At 60.1% G+C, this 21,328-nt stretch overlaps 1 protein-coding gene across 14 annotated transcripts in view; it reads left to right on the top strand.

Moving 5' to 3' along the window:
- The window catches only part of CACNA1G (calcium voltage-gated channel subunit alpha1 G), a 62,448-nt gene that overhangs the window by 28,957 nt on the left and 12,163 nt on the right, over positions 1-21,328 (top strand). For 8 of the 14 annotated variants that reach the window (XR_009537677.1, XM_060135018.1, XM_060135005.1 and 5 more), the window contains 16 exons: positions 487-638; positions 1,431-1,616; positions 1,705-1,819; positions 1,900-2,055; positions 6,405-6,489; positions 6,573-6,766; positions 7,554-7,985; positions 8,877-8,977; positions 9,199-9,322; positions 11,157-11,225; positions 11,361-11,545; positions 12,362-12,488; positions 13,925-14,050; positions 14,615-14,704; positions 15,507-15,699; positions 17,509-17,562. Coding sequence is in view for 13 of the 14 variants with exons in the window: in XM_060135018.1 (XP_059991001.1) it covers positions 487-638; positions 1,431-1,616; positions 1,705-1,819; positions 1,900-2,055; positions 6,405-6,489; positions 6,573-6,766; positions 7,554-7,985; positions 8,877-8,977; positions 9,199-9,322; positions 11,157-11,225; positions 11,361-11,545; positions 12,362-12,488; positions 13,925-14,050; positions 14,615-14,704; positions 15,507-15,699; positions 17,509-17,562 (2,389 nt within the window). In the remaining variant the exon portion in view is untranslated. Of the gene's footprint in view, positions 1-486; positions 639-1,430; positions 1,617-1,704; positions 1,820-1,899; positions 2,056-6,404; positions 6,490-6,572; positions 6,767-7,553; positions 7,986-8,876; positions 8,978-9,198; positions 9,323-11,156; positions 11,226-11,360; positions 11,546-12,361; positions 12,489-13,924; positions 14,051-14,614; positions 14,705-15,506; positions 15,721-17,508; positions 17,563-21,328 lie in introns of all 14 variants that reach the window. The other 6 variants (XM_060135017.1, XM_060135006.1, XM_060135010.1 and 3 more) reach the window with 2 other exon arrangements.

The following is a 21,328-nucleotide window of genomic DNA, read 5'->3' as shown; positions in this document are numbered from 1 at the left end:
TGCTGCCAAGTCCACGTGTGGTTTGCATGTGGCTGTGTGACCGCGTATGTGTGTGAGGTCTTGGCAATCGCCCTCTGGTACCGGCCAGCATCAGTGCACTGCTGGCCTGGGCCTGCTGAGCTGACACGGTAGCACAGGACAGGATGGGTCTCGGAGCACCCAGTGGGAGGTGGGCAGAACCCGCAGCACAGGCCTCCCCTGAGCCTGTGGCCCCAGGGTCTGAGACCCAGAGCTGGAAATGGCCAGGGGCTAGGGGCTTTGTGCAGTGGCCGCCCCTGAGTGCATTTTCTCATGCACCCTTTGGGGGAGGGTCCTCCCCATTAGCCTGAGCATTCAGCACCACCACGCCCCTCTCCCAACACGCCCACTCCCACCCACTGGCTTGCTGTCCCCTCTCCCCCTCTCCATGTGGCCAGGTGTTTGGGAGGACTGGGATGAAGGGCTCAGGGACAAGCCTTGCTGCTTTATGCCCACCCTGTCCTCCAGCCTGAGGAGCTCACCAACGCCCTGGAAATCAGCAACATCGTCTTCACCAGCCTCTTTGCCCTGGAGATGCTACTGAAGCTGCTCGTGTATGGTCCCTTTGGCTACATCAAGAACCCCTACAACATCTTCGACGGTGTCATTGTTGTCATCAGGTACGATGGCCCCTCTGCTGCCTCTTGCCTGAGGAATGTCCTCGGGGTAGCCTGGGGCGAGGAGCCACACAGCCTCTGGGGTGGAGGGATCTGGAATCAGGCCCCGCTGACCCACAGGCTCTACACTCCCCCAGCTGAGGATTCTCCATGCCCCCAACGTTGCGCTCCACCCTCTCCCTAGGCCTCACCTTGCTCACGCGGAACGTGGCCTCCTATCCGCTTTGGCTGGGCCCCTCTGAAGTCTTTGCTCTCGTTTCCACTCCTTGTCTTCGACCCCATGCAGACCTGGGGTGGGCAAGGACTGGGGAGCTGGCTTTGGAGAGGAGTTGGAGGAGGTGTAAGGCCCAGCCAGCTGTCCCCGCTTACAAAGCGCTTGGAGACTGTCGCAGATGCTGGCAACTTGCTTTAGGGTTTCCGAGACCTTGGGAAAGCGCTCCACTGCCCCCCACACCCCCCAGGCCCTGGGCCAGAAGAACTGCTTTATTGGAATTGGCTTTAGATTTCATTAGAAGAGAACAAAGCAAACATTCCATAACTTGAGGCTGCGGCATTGGCCGACTGAGGGAGAGGACTGGCCTAGAGGGGAGGTGGGGAGGGCTGGAGCTGTCGCCCAGATCTTCGAGCTCCTGCCTGGAGGCCCGAGGGCCCCTTGTGGCCCACCTTCTCAGGGCTGGTCAGTCCAGCCCCTCAGGTGCTGCTGGGCCCCCCTAAAGGACGGGGCAGGAGGAGGGTGAGTATGCAGCGGGCTCAGGCTCAGGCTCAGGCCTCCCGCCCCTCCCCCGCCCCTTGCAGCGTGTGGGAGATCGTGGGCCAGCAGGGGGGCGGCCTGTCGGTGCTGCGGACCTTCCGCCTGATGCGGGTGCTGAAGCTGGTGCGCTTCCTGCCGGCGCTGCAGCGGCAGCTCGTGGTGCTCATGAAGACCATGGACAACGTGGCCACCTTCTGCATGCTGCTCATGCTTTTCATCTTCATCTTCAGGTGAGGCAGGTGCGGCATCCATGCCAGCGGGGTGAGGGCCTGAGGGGCGGGGTTCGCCGGGGCCCTGATCCCCATCCCGTGTCTTTAGCATCCTGGGTATGCATCTTTTCGGCTGCAAATTTGCCTCTGAGAGGGATGGGGACACGCTGCCGGACCGGAAGAATTTTGACTCCCTGCTCTGGGCCATCGTCACTGTCTTTCAGGTGCCAGGGTAACAGGGCAGGGTGGGCAGGGTGGTGGGGTGCCCCCGGTGAAGGCCCTGACTCCCATCCTCGGCCGGCAGATCCTGACCCAGGAGGACTGGAACAAGGTGCTCTACAACGGAATGGCCTCCACGTCGTCCTGGGCTGCCCTTTACTTCATTGCCCTCATGACCTTTGGCAACTACGTGCTCTTCAACCTGCTCGTTGCCATTCTGGTGGAGGGCTTCCAGGCGGAGGTAACCCCCTGCCCTCAGCCGTCCACTTCCAGGAGGAATCGGCGGCCCCGCCGGAGCTGTGGTGTCCTGGGAGGTTCTGCAGGATGTGCCCCTCAGACCAGGCTGGGGACCTAGGGGTGGGAGTTCTGGGTTTCAGGCAGCCCCTCGGCACTCGGGAGACCCGGTGGTCGTTGCGGCAGAGCGTCTCTGGATCCAAGGTTAGCTGCTGAGTGGGCTTCCCGCGCAGAGCCGGCTAGGGGCGTCCCTAGAGAGCTGGACGGGGTGAGTGTCGGCACACGGTGCGGCTGGATCCCTGAGCACAGGTGCGCTCGGGGGCATCTGGAGGGAACCCACCTTAGCCGAGGGGTGGGGGAAGCTTGCAAGCAAGTCATCTGAGCTTTGGCCGAGCTGGTGAAGATGCCACCAGCGCCCGGGCAGGGCTGAGCTGCCCAGGGTGAGAAATGAGCCCAATTAGCTGCCGGCATGACAGAGATGAGCATCCTATTTCCAGCCCAGTCTCCATCACCTTCGTCACAGGCAGCGTCATCAATTAATATTGATTTACATTGATCGCGCCCTTGCCCTGCCAGGACACAGCCTCCGCCTGAAGGGCTGCACCCCGCTCTGCTCCCTTAGCTCAGCCCCTCTTCCCACCCAAGCCCCAGGCCCGGCCCAGCATCCCAGCGCCTAGCACAGGGCAGGTCGACTCAACCTAGAAATGCTCCAGGTCGGGTGTGGAGAAGCTCTCGGTCCAGTTCTCTCCGGGTGACCCGGATGGAAACTCCCGCTGCGGCCTGGTCTATAAATACCCAGCACACGGTGGAAAAACAAAAATCTATTTTCTGACTCTTTCCCAGCCTTGCGAGGGAAGGCTGTTCCCCCGTGGGCTGGGCTGGGCTGGTGGGTGCGGATGTAACTCTCCCACACTGGCCTCCTCCCGTTGTAATTCCGTAGTTACCCATTATTGCAGTTCCTCCCCGCTGGGTGGCAGGGAGGGCAGCAGGTCGGGAAGGCAGGCCCTGCCTCGGGGCGAGGGCTGGGCCTCTCGATGGGAGGGAGGGACATTGGTGCTCTCTCTGGGATGGGACATTTATTTGGGGTTTCCCTGGGGCCTGAAGGGTTAAGGGTGCCAACGTGCTTCCACAAGAACCAAGGTCTGTATGGAGACCCACCACTTGGCCACTGCTCTTGGCCTGTGGGAAGAGGAGCTGAGTGGGGACAGGGGTCCTTCAGCCTCTTCCAAACCACAGTTCCCGACAGCTAACATTCTCGCAGAAAAATTCCTGTGGAACTCTGTGGAAATGGAAAACACCCCAAGCCTATCTCCCGCCCTCAAGTGGCCATTCAGCCAGCTCGGCAGTCTTGGAAACGCCCAGCACGGGCAGCAGCCCCCCATCACTGGTCCTTCCAGCAGACACCTTGTTAAACCGAGAGCCGCTGAGCCAGCCTGGTTGCTAGGCAGTGGCAAAGGCTGCGTGTGGGAATGGAGAGCAGCCTGGCCTTTGGGCCTGGCCTGGTCACTCTGGCCCTGCTGGGGGCTTGTGGCTGCCCCAGCATGAGGGATTGGCCAGGGCCTGGGGCCACACCCTCCTCGACAAGTGCCTGGGAGAGAGTCCCACTCGGGGCATGACGGAGAAAAGATTTCAGGATCAACCCCTCTTCAAGGGGGTGGGCAGCAGCATGGCCCTGAAGTGCCCGTGTGAGGAGCTGGACCAGCTTCTCACTGTCCTGTGAAGCCCTGAGTCGGGGGAGAGGTTGGTCACTCAGTGCCAGTGGCCTGGACATCTCCAGAGGCTCCTGCCCTCAGCTGTACGGCGTTTCAGGGGGCACACGTGTGGCTGTGGGGGAGCCCCGCCATCTGGCAGAAGAGGCTGGCTTTTGCTGTGTGATGACCTGCTTTTTTACAAATGAGGCAACCTACCCCAGGGGAAGCAGTGGCCACCCCCATTTCGTTGGGCGTCACCGGCAGGAGGCCTCAAGGGTGGCCCCCTGCTGGCCTTGCCACCCTGCCAAGAGGTGGGAGGGGGTCGCCTAGAGGACCAGGCCAGCTGGGCTGTTTATGCTCTGACTTGCAGGGGGCGGTGCCCTGAATCCCTCTATATTTATCATCTGCACACTTAATTAAATGAACAGGCAGCAGGCCCTGTGTGAGGCCATTGATTGATATCAAACAACACTGTAGCCATCATCCCAGTGTCACTTGCCACACCCCGTCTTGGTAGGAGCATCTGGTTTGGAGTTAGGAGTGAAGAGGCCTGTGCTTGCTCCGGCCTTTTGTCTCCTCCCCACCTCTGACTTCCACCCACCCCTCCTTCCCACCCTCCCTGCCGGCTGCTTCTGAGCCAGTGAAAGGTGAGCTGGAGACTCAGGTACGAGGCCCGGATGCATCTCTCGGTCTCTGTGTGACTTGGGGCAGTTTTCTTAACTTCTCCAAACCTCAGGCGCTTTCTCTAAGATGGTGCTCGCTGCACCTCCTTCCCACCTGGAGAGGAGGTGAGCTAGTGTTAATGCAGCAGCTGTGTGATGCCTGCCACGCCCCCAGGGAACAATAGCTGGTATTATTAGGATTAATGGAGGGCTCCGTCTCCTTCCCTGCCCTTGTTCCCATCTCTGTGGCCTCTGCCCTCACCCTTCAGGTTCATTCTGGCTCCAGGGCCTGTGGTTGAATTCTGGAAGGCCATACTGTTCCCTCCCTTCTCCTCCCCCACCCCATGTCTCATTTCCCCCACTGTTGGGTTTGCACCCCTCCTTTTCTTCCTCCTCTTTCAACATTGCTGCTGTTTGAAAGCCCGGCGCCTGTAACCAGCGCCCGTCCCCTGCCTCCCCCTCTCCCTGTAGGAAATCAGCAAACGGGAAGATGCGAGTGGACAGTTAAGCTGTATTCAGCTGCCTGTCGACTCCCAGGGGGTAGGTATGCGATCATGAGTCGGCATGCCCCCCGTGCCCCATGCCCCCATTCTGCCTCCGTGTCTGTGCTTGTGTTCACGCTCAGCTGCTGTGCAACCTGTGGTGGCCATGGTGGTCCTTGGTGTCGTGAGGTTTGCTTTGATTTTAAGTCCCTTCCCCCTTGAGGACGTTTGAGGGGAGGGCCTCCTTGCCTCTGCCCTGTTTACCCGCAAAGGGCGCCAATCCGTCCCACCAGACCAGTGGGTGGGCCGGAGAAGGAAGGGACTTAGAATCCTCTGTGTGCACGTGTGTGGTACACCGCATGTGTGTACCTCCACTGCGGCCCCCGAGGAGTCTGGGTCGTCGGGCCTCAGCGAAGTCGGGATCTGTGGCCGCAGACCGTACGCTCCCCCATCTCTCTCCTCTCCTCCTCGCCTTGAGCCTCTGGTGGAGACCCCACAAGCTGTCTCAGCTCAGAACAAGGCTTTGGAGGACGTGGGGGTGGGTGTGCCTCTTGCCAGAACGTACCAGAATTTAAAATCTACCTCTGTGTCTCTGGCCCCTTGACCACCCAGAAGGTCCAGCAGGTACTCGGGGGCGTGCTCCTCCCCTGGCCCCCACACTGAGCCTGTGCCCTGCCGTGTCCTGCACTGGCACCAGAATTCGGGCAAAGCCAGGGTTGCCAGGGGACCCCCTGGCGCTGCACATCCCAAGCAGCCCCCTGGAGATCCCACTTGATAATTAAAGGCCTCGTTAGGGATGTAAACTGAGTTAATGAAAATGATCCCCCGAGATGCCAATTACGCAATATTTATGTCCTTATCAAAAGTAGCAATCAAGTATTTCTTAATAACTTCTTAAGGAGAAGTGTGTAATTACTGGGGAGCCTACTGACCTGCTAAGGAGGAAGAAAAAACTGTCCCAGAGCCAGGGAGAGAGGTAAAAACGGGGCCAGGGGAGAAGGTGGGGGCTTGGGGAAGATGGAGGGAAGAAGCAGAGGGACTGAAGTCGCGTCCTTGGGCTGAGCTGCTCTGTCTGGGGTCCTTCAGTTTTCCTCTGGGGCCTTGGGTCTGAGGCTCAGGGGAGGGCAGCCATGGAGGGAAGGCAGAGGGCACAAGTGGCCTTTGGAAATGAGGCTCCAGTGACTACTTCACCCAGGTCCCCAGCTCCCTCTGGCCTGTGCCACCTGCCTGCCAGGCTATCCCCTCTCCCCTCAGCCATTCTTGAAGCCAGTCCCAGCCATGATGGTTGTGCTGTGGGTTCTGGGGATAGCCGTGGGCTTCTCTGAGGTATCACGGGCCCTTGAGAGCCCTGGGCCCCGAGCCTGGGTGGTCTGGCCTGAGCCAGTGCATGCCTCGTGCCGTAGTTGCTGGTTCCTTGTGGCCTATATGTGGTGTGTGTGTGTGAAGACAGGGAGACCTCGGTCCGCCCTACCAACCCCTGCCCGGCCAGGTTCCTAATGGCCCGCTGCTCTCCCACCCTAGGGAGACGCCACCAAGTCCGAGTCAGAGCCCGATTTCTTCTCGCCCAGCCTGGATGGCGATGGGGACAGGAAGAAGCGCTTGGCCTGTGAGTATCTCTCTGCGGGGGCAGCCCCTGGCTCTCGGCCAGCCTTGAGTGGACTCAGGGTCTCTCCGTCTCTCCCCCTGCAGTGGTGTCTCTGGGAGAGCACCCGGAGCTGCGGAGGAGCCTGTTGCCTCCTCTTATCATCCACACGGCCGCCACACCCATGTCGCTGCCCAAGAGTTCCAGCACTGGCCTGGCCGAGGCTCTGGGTCCTGCGTCCCGCCGCACCAGCAGCAGTGGGTCGGCCGAACCGGGGGCACCCCACGAGACGAAGTCACCGGTAGGGGGTGCCTGTGGGGGCCCGACAGTGGGAGATGTACAGGCATCAGAAGGGAAGAGAGGTGGAATGGGCAGGCCTAGGGAGACAGCCCCTGAGCCACGGCGTAGACAAGGCCCAGGGGGCGTCAGCGGGGCTGGTGATGCAGGCAGGCACAGGAGCCTTGGCCTTGGGGGCAAAAGAGCAGCGTTCTAATTCTATTTCTTCTCTTCCCCGAGTGTCCTTGGGTGAGACTCATTTCCCTCTGTAGAACGGGAGGGAATGCCTCATCTTAATAATAGCAAACCCCATCCAGTCGCTGATTCCGTGCCAGACGCTGTTCTAGACGTTGCGTGTAAGTGTTCTTAATGCACGAGGTCCTCACAGCAACCATCTGGTAGGTACCAATATCATCCCCATTTTTCAGACGGGGACCTGAGTCTCAGATTGCCGAAGTGATCTGTGGGAAGCTCCACAGTAAGCAGGCGACAGAGCCAGCGTTTTAATCCAGGAGGTTGGTGTCAGGGCCCACGCTCTCACTGTGATTTTATACTGCCGCTCACCTAAATGAGGAACAGGTGCTAGGGTCATATCGCTTTTACAGATGAGGAACTGAGGCACGCAGAGGGTTAGTGACTTGCCCAAGGTCGCACAGATGGTGTGAGTCCAGGCATCCAGGTCCAGGGCTCCTGCTCCTACCTCTGTCCCTGATGTGAGGCCAGAGAGGCTCACGGGAGCCAGGATGCATGTGAAGGGGCGTGGGGCCATGAGGCCCTGGCTGAGGCCACTCTCTCCTCCATTCGGCCCCCAGCCGAGCGCCCGCAGCTCCCCGCACAGTCCCTGGAGCGCAGCGAGCCGCTGGACTAGCAGGCGCTCCAGCCGGAACAGCCTGGGCCGCGCCCCCAGCCTGAAGCGGAGGAGCCCGAGTGGGGAGCGGAGGTCCCTGTTGTCGGGCGACGGCCAGGAGAGCCAGGATGAGCAGGAGAGCTCGGAAGAGGAGCGCGCCAGCCCAGCGGGCAGTGACCGCCGCCGCAGGGGCTCCCTGGAGCGGGAAGCTAAGAGCTCCTTTGACCTGCCGGACACACTGCAGGTGCCCGGGCTGCACCGCACAGCCAGTGGCCGCAGCTCAGCCTCTGAGCACCAGGATTGCAACGGCAAGTCAGCTCCAGGACGCCTGACCCGGGCCCTGCGGCCCGACGATCCCCCACTGGATGGGGACGATGGCGATGACGAGGGCAACTTGGTGAGGCCCCTGTGGGCACAGTGACCTCTCACCCCTGACCTTGAGTGAGGGGAGCTGTGCCTGACCTGGTGCAGGACTGGACGACCCCCTCCCAGTTGTATGGCATTCAGGGAGTTACCAGCACGCCCCAAGGATCTCGAGGGATATCATCCCTGAAGCCAGGCTTCAAAGAGCCCCTTTCTCCCTCTGCCCGTCCCACCAAGCCCCAGATCCTTGTCACGCCTGGGTCTGCAGCTCTGCATCCTTGGTGGATAAGAATGGCTTCGGGCAGATGCGTATGAATCTTTCATGGCCCTCCCACTGTGACTCAGAAAGACCCATCACTCATCTCTCCAAACTGATACCCTCCTCTGTCCCCCTCTCTCACCTCTACCTCATCACAAGCCTTGATCTCACACCCACTTTTACCCATTCACCCTTTTCCCAACCCCCCCACCACCACCGTTAACCCTGGGGATGGGCCTCAGGGAACTGGGACCCCAGGGTTAGCATGTGAGAAAGGTCCAGTGTCTCCTCATGCCAGGTGTGTCTGCGAACAGGCAGCTGTGATGGGGACAGTGTCTGATAACTGATGTGGCTTCCAAGCCCGCCGGGAAGGGAAGGAGGGAACGCAGGCAGGGGGCTGGGCTGGAGGCAGAGACGGGAAGAGAGGAGAGCCCGGGGGAAGCGAGGGGTTGGGGAGATGAAGGAAGTGAGGCATGCTCAGGGGCTGAGGGGGGCTTTGGGGAGATGCTGCGGTGGTTTTAAGAATACAGGAAGAGAAGCCAGGCATAGGCCTGGGCCAGAGTGGAGAGGGTAGACCAGGCGTGAGGGCCACGGGGCCGCTGAGGAACCAGGGATCAGGAACTTGGAGGCCTGGCCCTGCTCACATCCCGGGCCATCCTTCTACAGAGCAAAGGGGAAAGGATGAGAGCGTGGGTCCGGGCCCGGCTCCCTGCCTGCTGCCTGGAGCGAGACTCCTGGTCTGCCTACATCTTCCCTCCTCAGTCAAGGTCAGCAAGAGGGTCCCTGACCTGCACCCCAACCTCTCCTTCTCGTGGGAAATTCTCCTGCAGCTCCATCCCAGGGATGCTAGAAGTGTCCCCTGACGTGGGGGAGGATGAGAGCGGGGCCCGGGGATGGGAGGGCCCAGGATGGGTAGGGGCAGTGCCCCTTACTGCTGTCCCCTGCTCCTGCTCCCCCCGACTCAGCCTTTGCCTCTGTCCCGGAGCAGGTTCCGCCTGCTGTGTCACCGAATCATCACCCACAAGATGTTCGACCATGTGGTCCTCGTCATCATCTTCCTCAACTGCATCACCATCGCCATGGAGCGCCCCAAGATCGACCCCCACAGTGCTGTGAGTCACTGGGGCTGACACAGCGGCTTCTGAGCGCCTGTGTGGCGCCCAGCCCTCCCGGATTAGCGGGTTAGCACGCACTCAGCGAGCCAGGCGGCAGGGCGGCCCGGAGAGACACGGAGGCAGGGAGCCAGGAATCCCTCTGACTCTAACCCGTGCAACTGATGCCCCAGGGTGCCTCCTGTGTCCCCCGCTGGCCTCCGTTTCCCTTCTGTGACACAGCAGCCAGCCGGGGGGGGGGGGCCTTTCTCCTCGCTTGGGGAAAAGTGAGCTTCGTGGCACCCAGCTGTTTGCAGATGGCCTGCTCTCATGCGCCGGGGGCTTGTGAGGCCTGTATGTGAGTCAGTGAGTGTCATGGTGAGGCCAACAGTGAGACTGGCCCTGGCCGGGCTGAGTGGCAGAGGGTCTCCAGGACCTGGTGACTGACGGGGAGGCATCCTGCCCAACCTGCCTCATTGGCGGTGCCACGTCGGGGAGGGAAGCTGCCCTTTGCTCCTCAGGGTACTGCCAGGTCACAGGCAAGTAGGGTTTCAGGGGCATTTGGAGGACCGCTGGTCACTTCTGCTTGGCTGTGAACCTGCCAGTCCTCCTCGGAAGGAGAGGAGAGGCCATGGGCCGGCGCATCTGGACATACTTCCCCGGGCCTGACCTCTTCAGGATGGGCCCAGCCGGTCCTGGGAGCTGTCTCTCCCCAGCCTGGCATCGCAGCCTGTCGCCCCACAGCGATCCAGGTCCTAGAAGGGTGGGGGGCTCTGCTGCCCCTCCTGGCATCTTTCACCACTAGCTTGGAGGTGGTCTCCGCCCCTCCTTGCTGCCTCGCATACCATCGTTCAGTTTTCGACATTTCTGGGGCTTCTGTTTTCCATTAGGGTGGGCTCCAGCCAGGCCAGTGTGGGGGGCGGGTGGTGGTGGTGGTGAAGGGAGCCTGGGGAGTGGAGGGCCAGCCTGGGAATAGGTGAGAGAGCACAGCACCGGGGACCCCCACCCCTGGAGCAAGGGTGGCTGGTCACACTGGCCCCCTCGTCTGCCTCCTGCCCAGGGCCCTGCCTCAGAGCTCACTGTGGCCACGTCTCTCCCCCACCTTCCCACTCAGCCCCTCCATCTCTAGCTCTGTCACGTGTGTGCTTCTCCCTCTCCCCTTTCGCTGCTTCTCACTCCCGCTGACACTCACACTTTGCCTGCCGCCGCCTCTCCAGCTCTCTACACCCCTCTCTTGGCCACCCAACGGTGGAATCAGCCCACAGATATCAGGGGATTGGGTCGCCTTCTTTCCTGCCCTGCTTCACCCTATGCCTGGCATAAATATGGTGCCTGGGGACGCACAGCCTGTACTCAGGCCCCCAGCTTGCCCTGCGGCTCCATTTCTGGGGCACAGCAGGAAAGCCAGTGCGTGGAGCAGAGGAGAGTAGGATGGGGCGTCAAGAGATCAAGCTAAATCCTGCTCCAGTTTTAAGAAAGGAATTGATGAATAGGGCCTGCGATACGGGGCTCAGATGACAGCACTGCGGTGGGAAGCACTTTCCCCTCAAGGCCGCTCCGGGAGGTAGTGGGGGGGGCAGTTCTGTTCAGGGGCAAGAGTGGGACTGTGGCCAGAGCTGCAAGTGAGTCGGGGCTTGACGCCTTCTCCCTGTGTGTGTGTGTGTGTGTGTGTATGTGTGTGTCTGAGTGGCGGGGTGGGGGGGAGAGCAGGAAGGAGATTGTCTGCTTTGCTGGGGAGAGTGGGGAGGTTCGTTCTGAGTCAGACATTGGAGGCAGCTCCTGGCTTCCGTGTGCAGAGCAGACATGGCCCGAGGAGGGGGTCCCAGTGGCGACACCTGCCCGCTCTCTCTTACAGGAACGCATCTTCCTGACCCTCTCCAATTACATCTTCACCGCAGTCTTTCTGGCTGAGATGACAGTGAAGGTGACGTGGGGTTGGCGTTGGTTTGGAGCCATCTGGCGCTCGGTGGGGGTGGAGAGCCTGGGTCACAAATGGAGGGCAGGGCTGGGGACTGACTGCAGGGAGGCGGCAGTGCCGCTGACGCCCGGGCGTCCTCAGGTGGTGGCGCTGGGCTGGTGCTTCGGGGAGCAGGCCTACCTGCGCAGCAGCTGGAACGTTCTGGATGGCCTGCTGGTGCTCATCTCCATCATCGACATCCTGGTGTCCATGGTCTCCGACAGCGGCACCAAGATCCTCGGCATGCTGAGGGTGCTTCGGCTGCTGCGAACCCTGCGCCCGCTCAGGTGCCCTGGGCAGGCACACCCCGACGGCCAGCGCCCCACCTGCCCCTGCTTCCTGCCTGCGACCCCACAGGGAGCCCTGTCCCCCACTCCAGACACTGCTTCTCACTGGGTTTAACTGCGGCCCCAGCAGTCTCCCTCCACGGGCACCCCCTCAGTGACCCCCGCCACGTGACACACTCCTGCAGGGCACAGTACAAGTGGCCGTAGGCAGGACCCTCACATCCTTCAGCTGCAGCTCTCCCTCGGGTGGTACCCTCAGGGGTGACACTTGGCCTTCCCCGTGAAGTGACAGACTTTGTTTCCTGCTTTCCCCCTCTTTCCCCCCCAATCCCGGGGACTACCCGCCAGGTCCAGGTAACACTTGTAGCAGGGGATCTCACCAATAAGGCAGTCACCCCGACCCCCGCCCAGAGTCGGGAATTTCCGTGGGTGGGAATGTGAACGGGGTGGATACTGACTGACCAGCGAGGGTTTTCCTGGCTGTGATGACCCACCTCCCCACCCCTTCCATCCCTGCCTGCCCTCTACGTGCTCCGCACAAGTTTATCTCCCCATCCCCACAACACACTGCATCCCTGGGTTGAATCAGCACCCCAGCCCCATCAGGTAATCCTTTGACATCCTGGCAGTGGAGGTGGAGGTCTGGGGGTGGGTGGGGGGTGTCTGCACTGTAAGCCCAGAGTGTCAACCTCTTCCCTCCACTAGAGCCCAGGATGGGGACAAGTGAGCCAAGATGGGAGGGAGTGGCAAGCAGGGCAAGGGGCAAGGGAGCGTCTGAGCCGGGAACCCCTCTTACCCCCATCCCTCCCTCCCCAGGGTAATCAGTCGGGCACAGGGGCTGAAGCTGGTGGTGGAAACGCTGATGTCCTCGCTGAAGCCCATTGGCAACATTGTGGTCATCTGTTGCGCCTTCTTCATCATTTTTGGCATCCTGGGGGTGCAGGTTTGTGGGGCTCTGGGGCCAGCTGTCAGCAGAAACCTGAGGAGTAGCCTTCCTCTTGGCCCCGGGGTGCTGCGGCTCCAGGTGCCGCCGCCACCTTTATCCCAGAGAAGAATAAATAGGGATGCTTCCCTCGAAGCCCGAGGCCTCAGGCATTTGCCTCCTGGGCATTCTGGAGAAAACTGGGAACCTGGAAGAGGCCACAAAGGGGACAGGGCCTCGGGCTCTGGCCAGTGCCCACGCAGGCTGCCGCTCTGCCCTCTCACGCGCCACTCCAAGCGCAGACGCTGGCCTTGGCCCACAGTCTTCTCAGGGATCCCCTCCCTTCCTTCCCTGCTGGAGCGGGTGGGCTGCAGGCCAGGCCCGGGGATCCAGGGCCCAGGCAGCTGGGCCAGGTTAGCAGGGAGCTGGCAGGCAGGCGGGTGCAGACCCCAGACGAGGCAGGAAGTGGGGGCTGCTGGGGAAACTTGGCCTCTGTCCCGGGGAGGGAACTTGGCTTTGGAGGAAAAAGAAAGGGAGCTGCCTGCAGGATTCAGCCGGCGCCTCCGGGAACCAAGGGAGCCCCTCCGTCCTGCTCTTCCGGAGCACCCGCCTCGCCCCAGGCTCCAGATGTTTCAGCTGCAGCGTGGATGGCTGCTGTCGGGCCAGAGGGAGCTCCTGGGTGGCCACCCCCATCCCTATCCCTTCCTTTGGCTCCTTGGGGTATCCACTCTGCCCTGGGGACGGGGTATTCTTGTGTTTCCTCGAATCCTCCGGCTCTAGAGACCAGTCTGGTGTACGTTTGCCAGGGCTGCGTGGTGCCCCTTCCCCTTCCCTTACTTTTGGCCTACTTAGGCCCCCTGGTCCTCCTGTCCCTCAAATCCCTTCCCCACAGTCATAGCCTTGTCTTTTCTGGAGTGAGGGTGAGCTTTCCAGTCGGAAAGACCTGAGCTCGGGCCCCGTTTCCACCACCTACTGGTTGTATGGCCTTAATGAGTGAATTTACTTCTCTGAGCCTCGGTTTTCCTCATCTGTTAAGTGGGGTCCATTAATCCAGATCCCTCGGCCCTCCCCTAGAGTGCCTGCCTCGCTGGGTTGGGGGTGGTCCTGAGAATTTGTACGTTGGAGTACATTCCCAGATGGTGCTCATGAGGCTGGTCCAGGGGCCCCACTTGGAGAATCACGGGCCTCCCCCTTTGTAGAAAGTGAATGACCGTTCCCCTCCTTCCACGCTTTCCCAGTGCCCTCCCCAAGGACCTTTCCTTCCTCTCCAGGGCCTCTGCTCCAAGGAGCCCCGAGAAAGGGGTGCCTGCAGGGGAGGCTCCTGTCAGGGTTCCTCTGACCTGACCGAGCTCCTGGCCCTCACCCAGGGCGTGCCCAGAGCTCTTACGCCCCAGGGCTGGTCTGGGCTTGCTGTGCTCACAGCTCACTTCTCTCTGTCTCCGGGTGTGTGTGTTCAGCTCTTCAAAGGGAAGTTCTTCGTGTGCCAGGGCGAGGACACCAGGAACATCACTAACAAGTCAGACTGTGCTGAGGCCAGTTACCGGTGGGTCCGGCACAAGTACAACTTTGACAACCTCGGCCAGGTGAGCCCCAGGCTGCAAGGTGGAGGTGGGAGTGGTGGCAGGAGTCTGGGGAGGACACAAGTCCATGCTTAGTGATGCACGCAGGGCAACTGGCCCGCCTCTGTCTCATCAGCTAGTGAATGGGTCCTAATGGGATCCCCTTGGAGGGGAGCAGTGAGGATACAGTGCGATGAGGTGTGTATTTGTTTAGCATGGTACAAGGTGCAGGCATATTGTCAAGATGATTCTATTTCTCACTCCACATTCACAGAAACAGAAATGTAGAAAATGAAATAGCTCGCTCAGCATTGCTGGTTTATTTCCCTGCCCCACCCTGGTTTTGGTTTCCGGATTTCCAGGACCCTGGGGTCCCTTGCTCTACCTGGCTGAGGTCATCTCCCACGGCTCTTCCGGCTTCAGAGCAGCCAGGGAGACTTGGGAAAGAGAGCGCTCCCGGGGCCTGGAGCGTGACTCCGAAGGCCTAGGGTCCCCCGAGCTACTGCCAGGACGTGCTTTGGGTGGAAGTGGTGGGTGGCTTGACCACGCATCCTAGGTTTCAAGTGGTCCTTTCCTCCCCCCCCGCAGGCCCTAATGTCCCTGTTCGTGCTGGCCTCTAAGGACGGCTGGGTGGATATCATGTACGATGGGCTGGATGCTGTCGGTGTGGACCAGCAGGTAGGGCTGAGGTGGGCGGGATCCATCTTTGCGCTCAGGTCACTCACCGTGGGCCAACTCCAGGTGTGATGGGCGTAGGCTTGGACAGAAAGACAGCAAGGCAGGTTGGCAAAACGCCATCCAAGCGGCATCACCTCTTACAGCAGAGGCTGTTAACTGGTGGCCTGCGGGCAAATCCGGTCATGCTTTATTGGCTTGCAACATAAAACTTTTTGAATTAGTGGTAAGCAGTTAGAAATTGACAAATTTGGGCTTCCCTGGTGGCGCAGTGGTTGAGAGTCCGCCTGCCGATGCAGGGGACATGGGTTCGTGCCCTGGTCTGGGAGGATCCCACATGCCGCGGAGCGGCTGGGCCCGTGAGCCATGGCCGCTGAGCCTGCGCGTCCGGAGCCTGTGCTCCGCAGCGGGAGAGGCCACAACAGTAAGAGGGCCCGCGTAATGCAAAAAAAAAAAAAAAAAAAAAAAATTGACAAATTTTACATGAAAATCTGGATTTGGGCCTGCTCAGGAGAAGTCCAAAGATCTGGAAACACTGGGCTTGAATTCCTGAAGGGCAGGAGTCAGCTGAATCAAAGAAGCAGCTGCCCCTTTTGGATAGAACATCCACTCTCTACATTTAGCCACAGTCCCCACCTTTCCCTACTGCCTAACACCAAACCCACATCATTCCTTTACATCACCTGCTGGGTCTGCGTAACTGAGTGCGCAGGCCCTGTCTTAAGGAACGCAGGCTGTAGGGCAGCACCTGTGACAGTTACCCTTGCGCTAATGTCTCCACTTTGTCCTTCCTGCTCCCCACCAGCCCATCATGAACCACAACCCCTGGATGCTGCTGTACTTCATCTCGTTCCTGCTCATCGTGGCCTTCTTTGTCCTGAACATGTTCGTGGGCGTGGTGGTGGAGAACTTCCACAAGTGTCGGCAGCACCAGGAGGAGGAGGAGGCCCGGCGGCGGGAGGAGAAGCGTCTACGGAGATTGGAGAAAAAGAGAAGGAGTAAGGAGAAGCAGATGGCTGGTCGGTAGTCTTTCCACATCTCTCTGAGTCGTACTTGACCTTGGCCTTGCGACTGTAGGGGGCTAGGGGCTAGGGGCTGGGGCTGGGGCAGGGAGAAGATGCTCCCACCCCCTCCCCTCCCCCTTCCCCTCGAGAGCATGTCAGCCTCTAGAGCCTGCATGAAGCAGACCAGTTCAGCCCTGTGAGGGCAGGGGAGCTACCCCGCTGCGGGGCTCCCGGTCTCAGCATTGTGCTCCCCAGATGATGCCAGGTGGGAGCTGATGCACAGTCCCTCCCAGCTCGACTCTGAGAGGAGCCTCATGGGATGAAAATCCTGCCGCCTTGCCCCATGCCAGTGCCCATTGACCCCGGGCTTGGCCCAAGTGCCAGCCTTGCCTGCCCCAGCGCTGGCGAGCAAGCATCTTCATCCTGTGGCGACCCAGTGTCTGTAGCTGCTGGGCAAGGCCTCAGCAGAACCTACAGATGGACCGTGGCGTGAGCAAACCCCAGACCCCTCCTTCCTCCCTATCTCCAGAAAAACTCCCTGGCTTCCCGACTGTCCTTTTTTTTTGCCAAGCGGTACAAAAATACTCCCTCAGCTCAGGGAAGGTCTTGAGGTCACAGGAACTCTAAGGTCATGACGCTCTGGACTTAGACCCTTCAGCCCCTCACCTTGGATCTCCAATATCTCTTGCCATTGGCCGGGTGAGGCCCCCACCCCCTCCCTCCTCACACTCTCATGCCAGTGGGCGGGCCGAGGCTAAGCGAAAGACACCCAGATTCCAGGGAGGACGCGAGGGGTGACAGGCGTGCGGGTCCTGTTGTCTCCCCGTGTGTCTGCAGATGTGTCTGCACTTGGCTCCCCTCCCCGTCTGCAGGACTCCTGCCTCTCTGTCTGGTACTCGACAATCTGTGGGACTCTCTCTCAGTCACTGCCCACGTCTCTCTAAGTGTCTTTATGTGTGGGTTTCTCAAGGCCTTTGTGTGTCTGCCTCTGTTTGGTCTGTGGGTTTCCCCTCCTCTCTCTACCCTTTCACAACCGTCTTTCTTATGCCGATAAGATCCATGAGGTGCTCTGAGTTTTCCCTTTGGTTTGTTGAAATGTGAGTACTACCAAGAGGGTCGGGGGCTGTGGCGCCCCCCTCAGCCCCTGGCTCTATCTCCTGCCACCTGTGAAGGCACCTGGAGAGAGGGGAGGGCTGTAGGGGGGTGTGGGGGAGGTTGGGTGGGACAGAGCCCACGCTCCCTGTGAGAGGCGGGGCTGCTCCAGTGGGCGGGGCGGGGACACTGGCCTCTGGGCAGCAGATCTGGGCTAGGGGCCCCATCGTGGCTCCCTGTGGACCGCTGAGGCTGAGCAGGTACACTGCCCCCGGCAGCCATGCTCCCACGCCGCCCCTCCTTGCAGTCTGCCCTCTCGGCAGGACAACTGCAGATGGAACTCTTTTGGCAGGAGGCACCCGTGGCCCTGCCTGACCAGCTGGCTCCCTTTCCGGGGTCTGCAGCCTTCTCAGGTGCTGCTGAGGCCGCAGCACGGGTAGGAGTGGACATCTGTTCTGAGGACAGGCTTCCTCCCCTCCCCATGCCTCTGACTCCCTGCCCCTGTGACCCTGAGGAGCTGGCCGAACTGCTCAGCTTCCTCGAGTGCCCTGTGCCCGAGTCTGGGGCTAGCACTCAGGACAAGCCCTTGCTCAGCACGCCCTATTCACAGGAAGAGTGAGGGTCAGAGCCCAGGGGGAGCAAGCTGCTGAGGGCGCCCTGCCCAGCCCACCTGGTCCGGCCAGTGACCGATGTCGTGTTTCGTTCTTTTAGATCTAATGCTGGACGATGTAATTGCTTCCGGCAGCTCAGCCAGCGCGGCGCCAGGTACTGCGTCTGGGGTTGTGGGTTCCAGGGTGTGGCCCGGGCAGTCAGGCCCGCCTCATGCGTGCCGGCATCCTCTTTGCTCCCTCTCCATGGCTCACTGATTCTGTCCTCTCAGGGTGAGGGCTAAGGGTCCCTGGGGTGCCGGGCTCCATGGCATCCCATAGGCCTGTGCTAGCTGGACAGGAGGTGAGGGCCTTAGCACACCCCTCCATCCAGCTTCTCTTGGTGGACCCTCCTTGTCTGGCCAGGCTTCCGAGGCCCGAGCTCCCAGCCCCCTGCCACCTCGTCCCAGGTCACACTGTTCGATTATCAGAGCGGCAATCTCCCCTGCCTCCTTTTGTCCGAAGGGGATACTTTGATCCGAGCGAACAGGATAAGAGGAGCAGAGAGGGAGCGGATTTGTTTTAAAAATGTAACGATGAATAATTGAACAGACTCATTAATGGTCAAGTAATTGCAGTGGCCACGTCATCGCTACGAACAGCAGGAATTAGGAATCAAAGGCCCGAGTTAGCCACATGCTTCTCCCCCAAAAGCCAAAGATTTGGGCGTGAGTTGGGTCATTCTCTTTGAGAGCCGTGTCCCTGGGAAGGCCTTCCTGGTTCTGCCTGCCCTCCCCTGGTCCTTTGGCCCCTGCTCTCCCAACACAGCCCCCAGACAGAGGTTCAGAGGTTTTGAGAATCTGTGACAGAGTTGTGGCGCCTCGTTACACCCTCTGATGTCTCCACCCAGCGGTTCCCAACCTGTTCATCCCCGTGGGCCCCCCTTGTCATCTCCTCCAACAGACCCCACATTTTAAAAGACTGTCATTGAAGTTGAGAGCACTTCAATTATGACTTTGTTTCACCGTTTTTATTAATCAACGGCACATCTAATTGCTAATCAGAGCTTCTGAGCTGCAGAAGCTTTCACACTGAACGATAGCAAAGAAAGACCATTTTGCCATTAAATTAGCTTGTGGGGTCTTAGCACAGGCATCTGATTTCTTATAAGCCTTTAGAAATATTGAGAAGAAGCTAAGGACCCCCACGTGGCTGTCTCCTCAGGCGGCTGAGGGACTGGGACTCCAGGCTGGGAACCATGGGCTGTACCTTTCTCCCCTCTTCTGCATTCTCCCAGGAGCCTGACTCCAGCAGACGCTGCCCTGTGGTGCTGGGCTGCCTGATCAAAGGGGACCCCCTGAGCTGCCATTTGAGAGGTCACCCCTGAGGCCCTGGGTGGGTCCATATCTCCTGTCCCCGCGGTGCTGAGCTGTGATGTTTGGCATTGAGAGACCATCTGTGGGCTCAGGAGGCCCCAGCTGCTTTGTGTCTGGATTGCCTGGGCCCCACATCTCAGAGTCAGGCTGTACTGTGAGTCCCTGATGTGTTAGGGAATGAGAGGAGGGTGAGGGGACGTGGCCTTCAGCTTTTCCCTTACGGGTTCACCTGGTCTGTAGGCTGACGTGTCTACACATTACACACTCATGCCAAGATACCACAGGGCTGGCCCACAGAGGCTTCTCCCCCAAAAATCAACACATGCAGATTCCCATGGCCCCCGAGGCCGTTCTCCTGACACACCCACTTAATGCTAAACACTCTCTTTACTCTCACACTGCACCCCCGCTTCTGGGGATACTCTGCCATGCTCCTGTTGGCACAGGCAGGTATGTACACTGGTTACAACAGTGTCTTACCCTTCCAGCTGGTAATGAAGACTCAGAGACCCCAAACAAGGGCTCACATCACCCCATATTCCTCTTTCCCAAACCTTGTGTTCTGTGTGGTCCACACTAGAGCTTTTCAGATTTCACCGTGCCTGAGAATCACCCAGAGGACATATTAAAACACAGATTCCCCACTGAGCCCCACCTTAGAGATTCTCACAGAGTGGTCCAGGGTAGGACCCGAGCATCTGCATCTCCAATCAGCTCGCAGGGGGTGGCGATGATAGTGCCTCCGTCTACCCAACGGTGTGATGGGGATGACATCACACCCTCCAGTCCGGGGCTGCTGGAATCAAACACGTGCACCATACTCCCCTGCCAGCACCACTCCCACCCTGTGCTGCCCCCAGCAGAGGCGGAGCAGGCATATCCAGGGAAAGGCAGAAGGGAAGAGTCTTTGATTATCAGGAAAATGGTCCTGACCAGACACCTGGGTCCAGCCCAGCTTCCAGGTGGAAGGAGAGACCGGGGCTGCCGCACAAGCAAGGCAGCCTCAAGCGATCACTCAGCCTCCAGCACCAGCTCTGCTCCCCTCGGCCTCCTGGGGCACCTACCTCCACTCACCCTCTCTCCTTCCGTCAGGACCCACTGATCAGGCCTGGCTATAGCAGCTGAAGGGGGCCTCTGTCATGGGGGCCTGTGTCCCTGGGAGTGACCCCTGCCTTCCTCCTAGCCCCACCACGCTCCTTTGCAAACCCTCTGCCCTGGCTGTGCCTCGCGCTCCCGGGGACCCCTACTAACTCACTGTGCCTGTGGTTCTCACTCACAGCCTTGCACCCCCTACTGCACCTCTCCTCTGCTCCCGCCCCTGACTGGGGGCTGGGCAGTCCTAGGGGTGCCCTTCTCCCCGCTGTCTGACTCTGGTATTTTCTCCACCTAAGGCGGCTCATACTGGTAGGAGGCAGGGAGATGGGGCCAGGGCTGCCGACGTGCCAGTGACCACTGGTCAAGGCCCCTCCTGGGCTACAGCTGGAGCTGTCAGAGCAGCACACCCACCCAAGGCTCCTCCCGGGGGTTCTCAATTTCTTCTCTGAGCCCAGGTGCTTGCCTGTAGAACCGAGGTCCGGGAGCAAAAGGGGCGTGGCATCGTTCAGAGCCCAGCAACAAGAGCCTTTGGGCAAACTCTTCGAGGGCACCCTCCGGGCCGAAGCCCCAAGGCTTTGTGTCTAAACCCACCTGGCAGCTGGTGAGGGACTGGGGCTGGGAGTTCAGGTCCCGGCTCCGCCGCTGCCTCCCAATGTGTAGATAACTCACTTTTTGATGGGCCTCCTTCTCTCCCGCTGTAAAACAAAGGGTTTGGCTGAGGAGACGCTTATCAGGTCGGCCCTGGTACTCTTTGGACCTGTGCTCTAATGGGGGGATTTCTGGCAGCCTGGGCACCTGCTGGTCTGGGGTCCAGGCCAGGGGTAGAAGGGCTCTGGATAGACCTCAAGGGCCTGGGACCGGTCGCTGTGAACAGATGCCCTGCTTCAGTCGTCCTGCCCCCACCTTCCCTCTGGGCCTCCACCCGTTCCTCAGACTCCTAGAGCAAGGCCAGGAGGTGGTGAGAGCAGCTCCATCTGGCCTGGGGCTGCCAACACAGTCAGACTGGGGTGACAGGGGAGGGGGGGACTCTCCCAACCTCTCCTCTGCATTGTCTCAGCTAATAACGGGGCTAGTAATGAGCCACTCTTTCTAACCTAATTGTGTTCAAACATTTCAGTTAATTCTCCATCCCTAGTTTAGCATAATGGGATCGGGTGCTTCCGGCACTTATGGAGGTCAATGCAGAGAGGGAGTTCCAGCTGCTAAGGCACGGCTGGGCACCTAGCGCCCTCTGGTTCTGTGGGCACCGAAGGAAGGAAGGAAGAGGCTGGCTCGCCCAGTCACCCTCCACGATAGCATCGCTGTGTGGATGACCTGTGGCCTCCTGCTGTCCCCTGACCCCAGCCGCTCCACCCCCATTCCCCTGGGGGCTGGGAGGGCTGCCTGAGCAAACAAAGCCACAGTTGACTGGCCCATCTCTGGAAACAGAAATATGGCCCAACGCGCCGTACGGTGCACCAGAACACCTGGGGC

This window comes from Lagenorhynchus albirostris, chromosome 20 (assembly GCF_949774975.1).
Source record: "Lagenorhynchus albirostris chromosome 20, mLagAlb1.1, whole genome shotgun sequence".
In the NCBI taxonomy this organism is placed as follows: domain Eukaryota; kingdom Metazoa; phylum Chordata; class Mammalia; order Artiodactyla; family Delphinidae; genus Lagenorhynchus; species Lagenorhynchus albirostris.
This window is presented reverse-complemented; position numbering and strand designations above follow the sequence as displayed.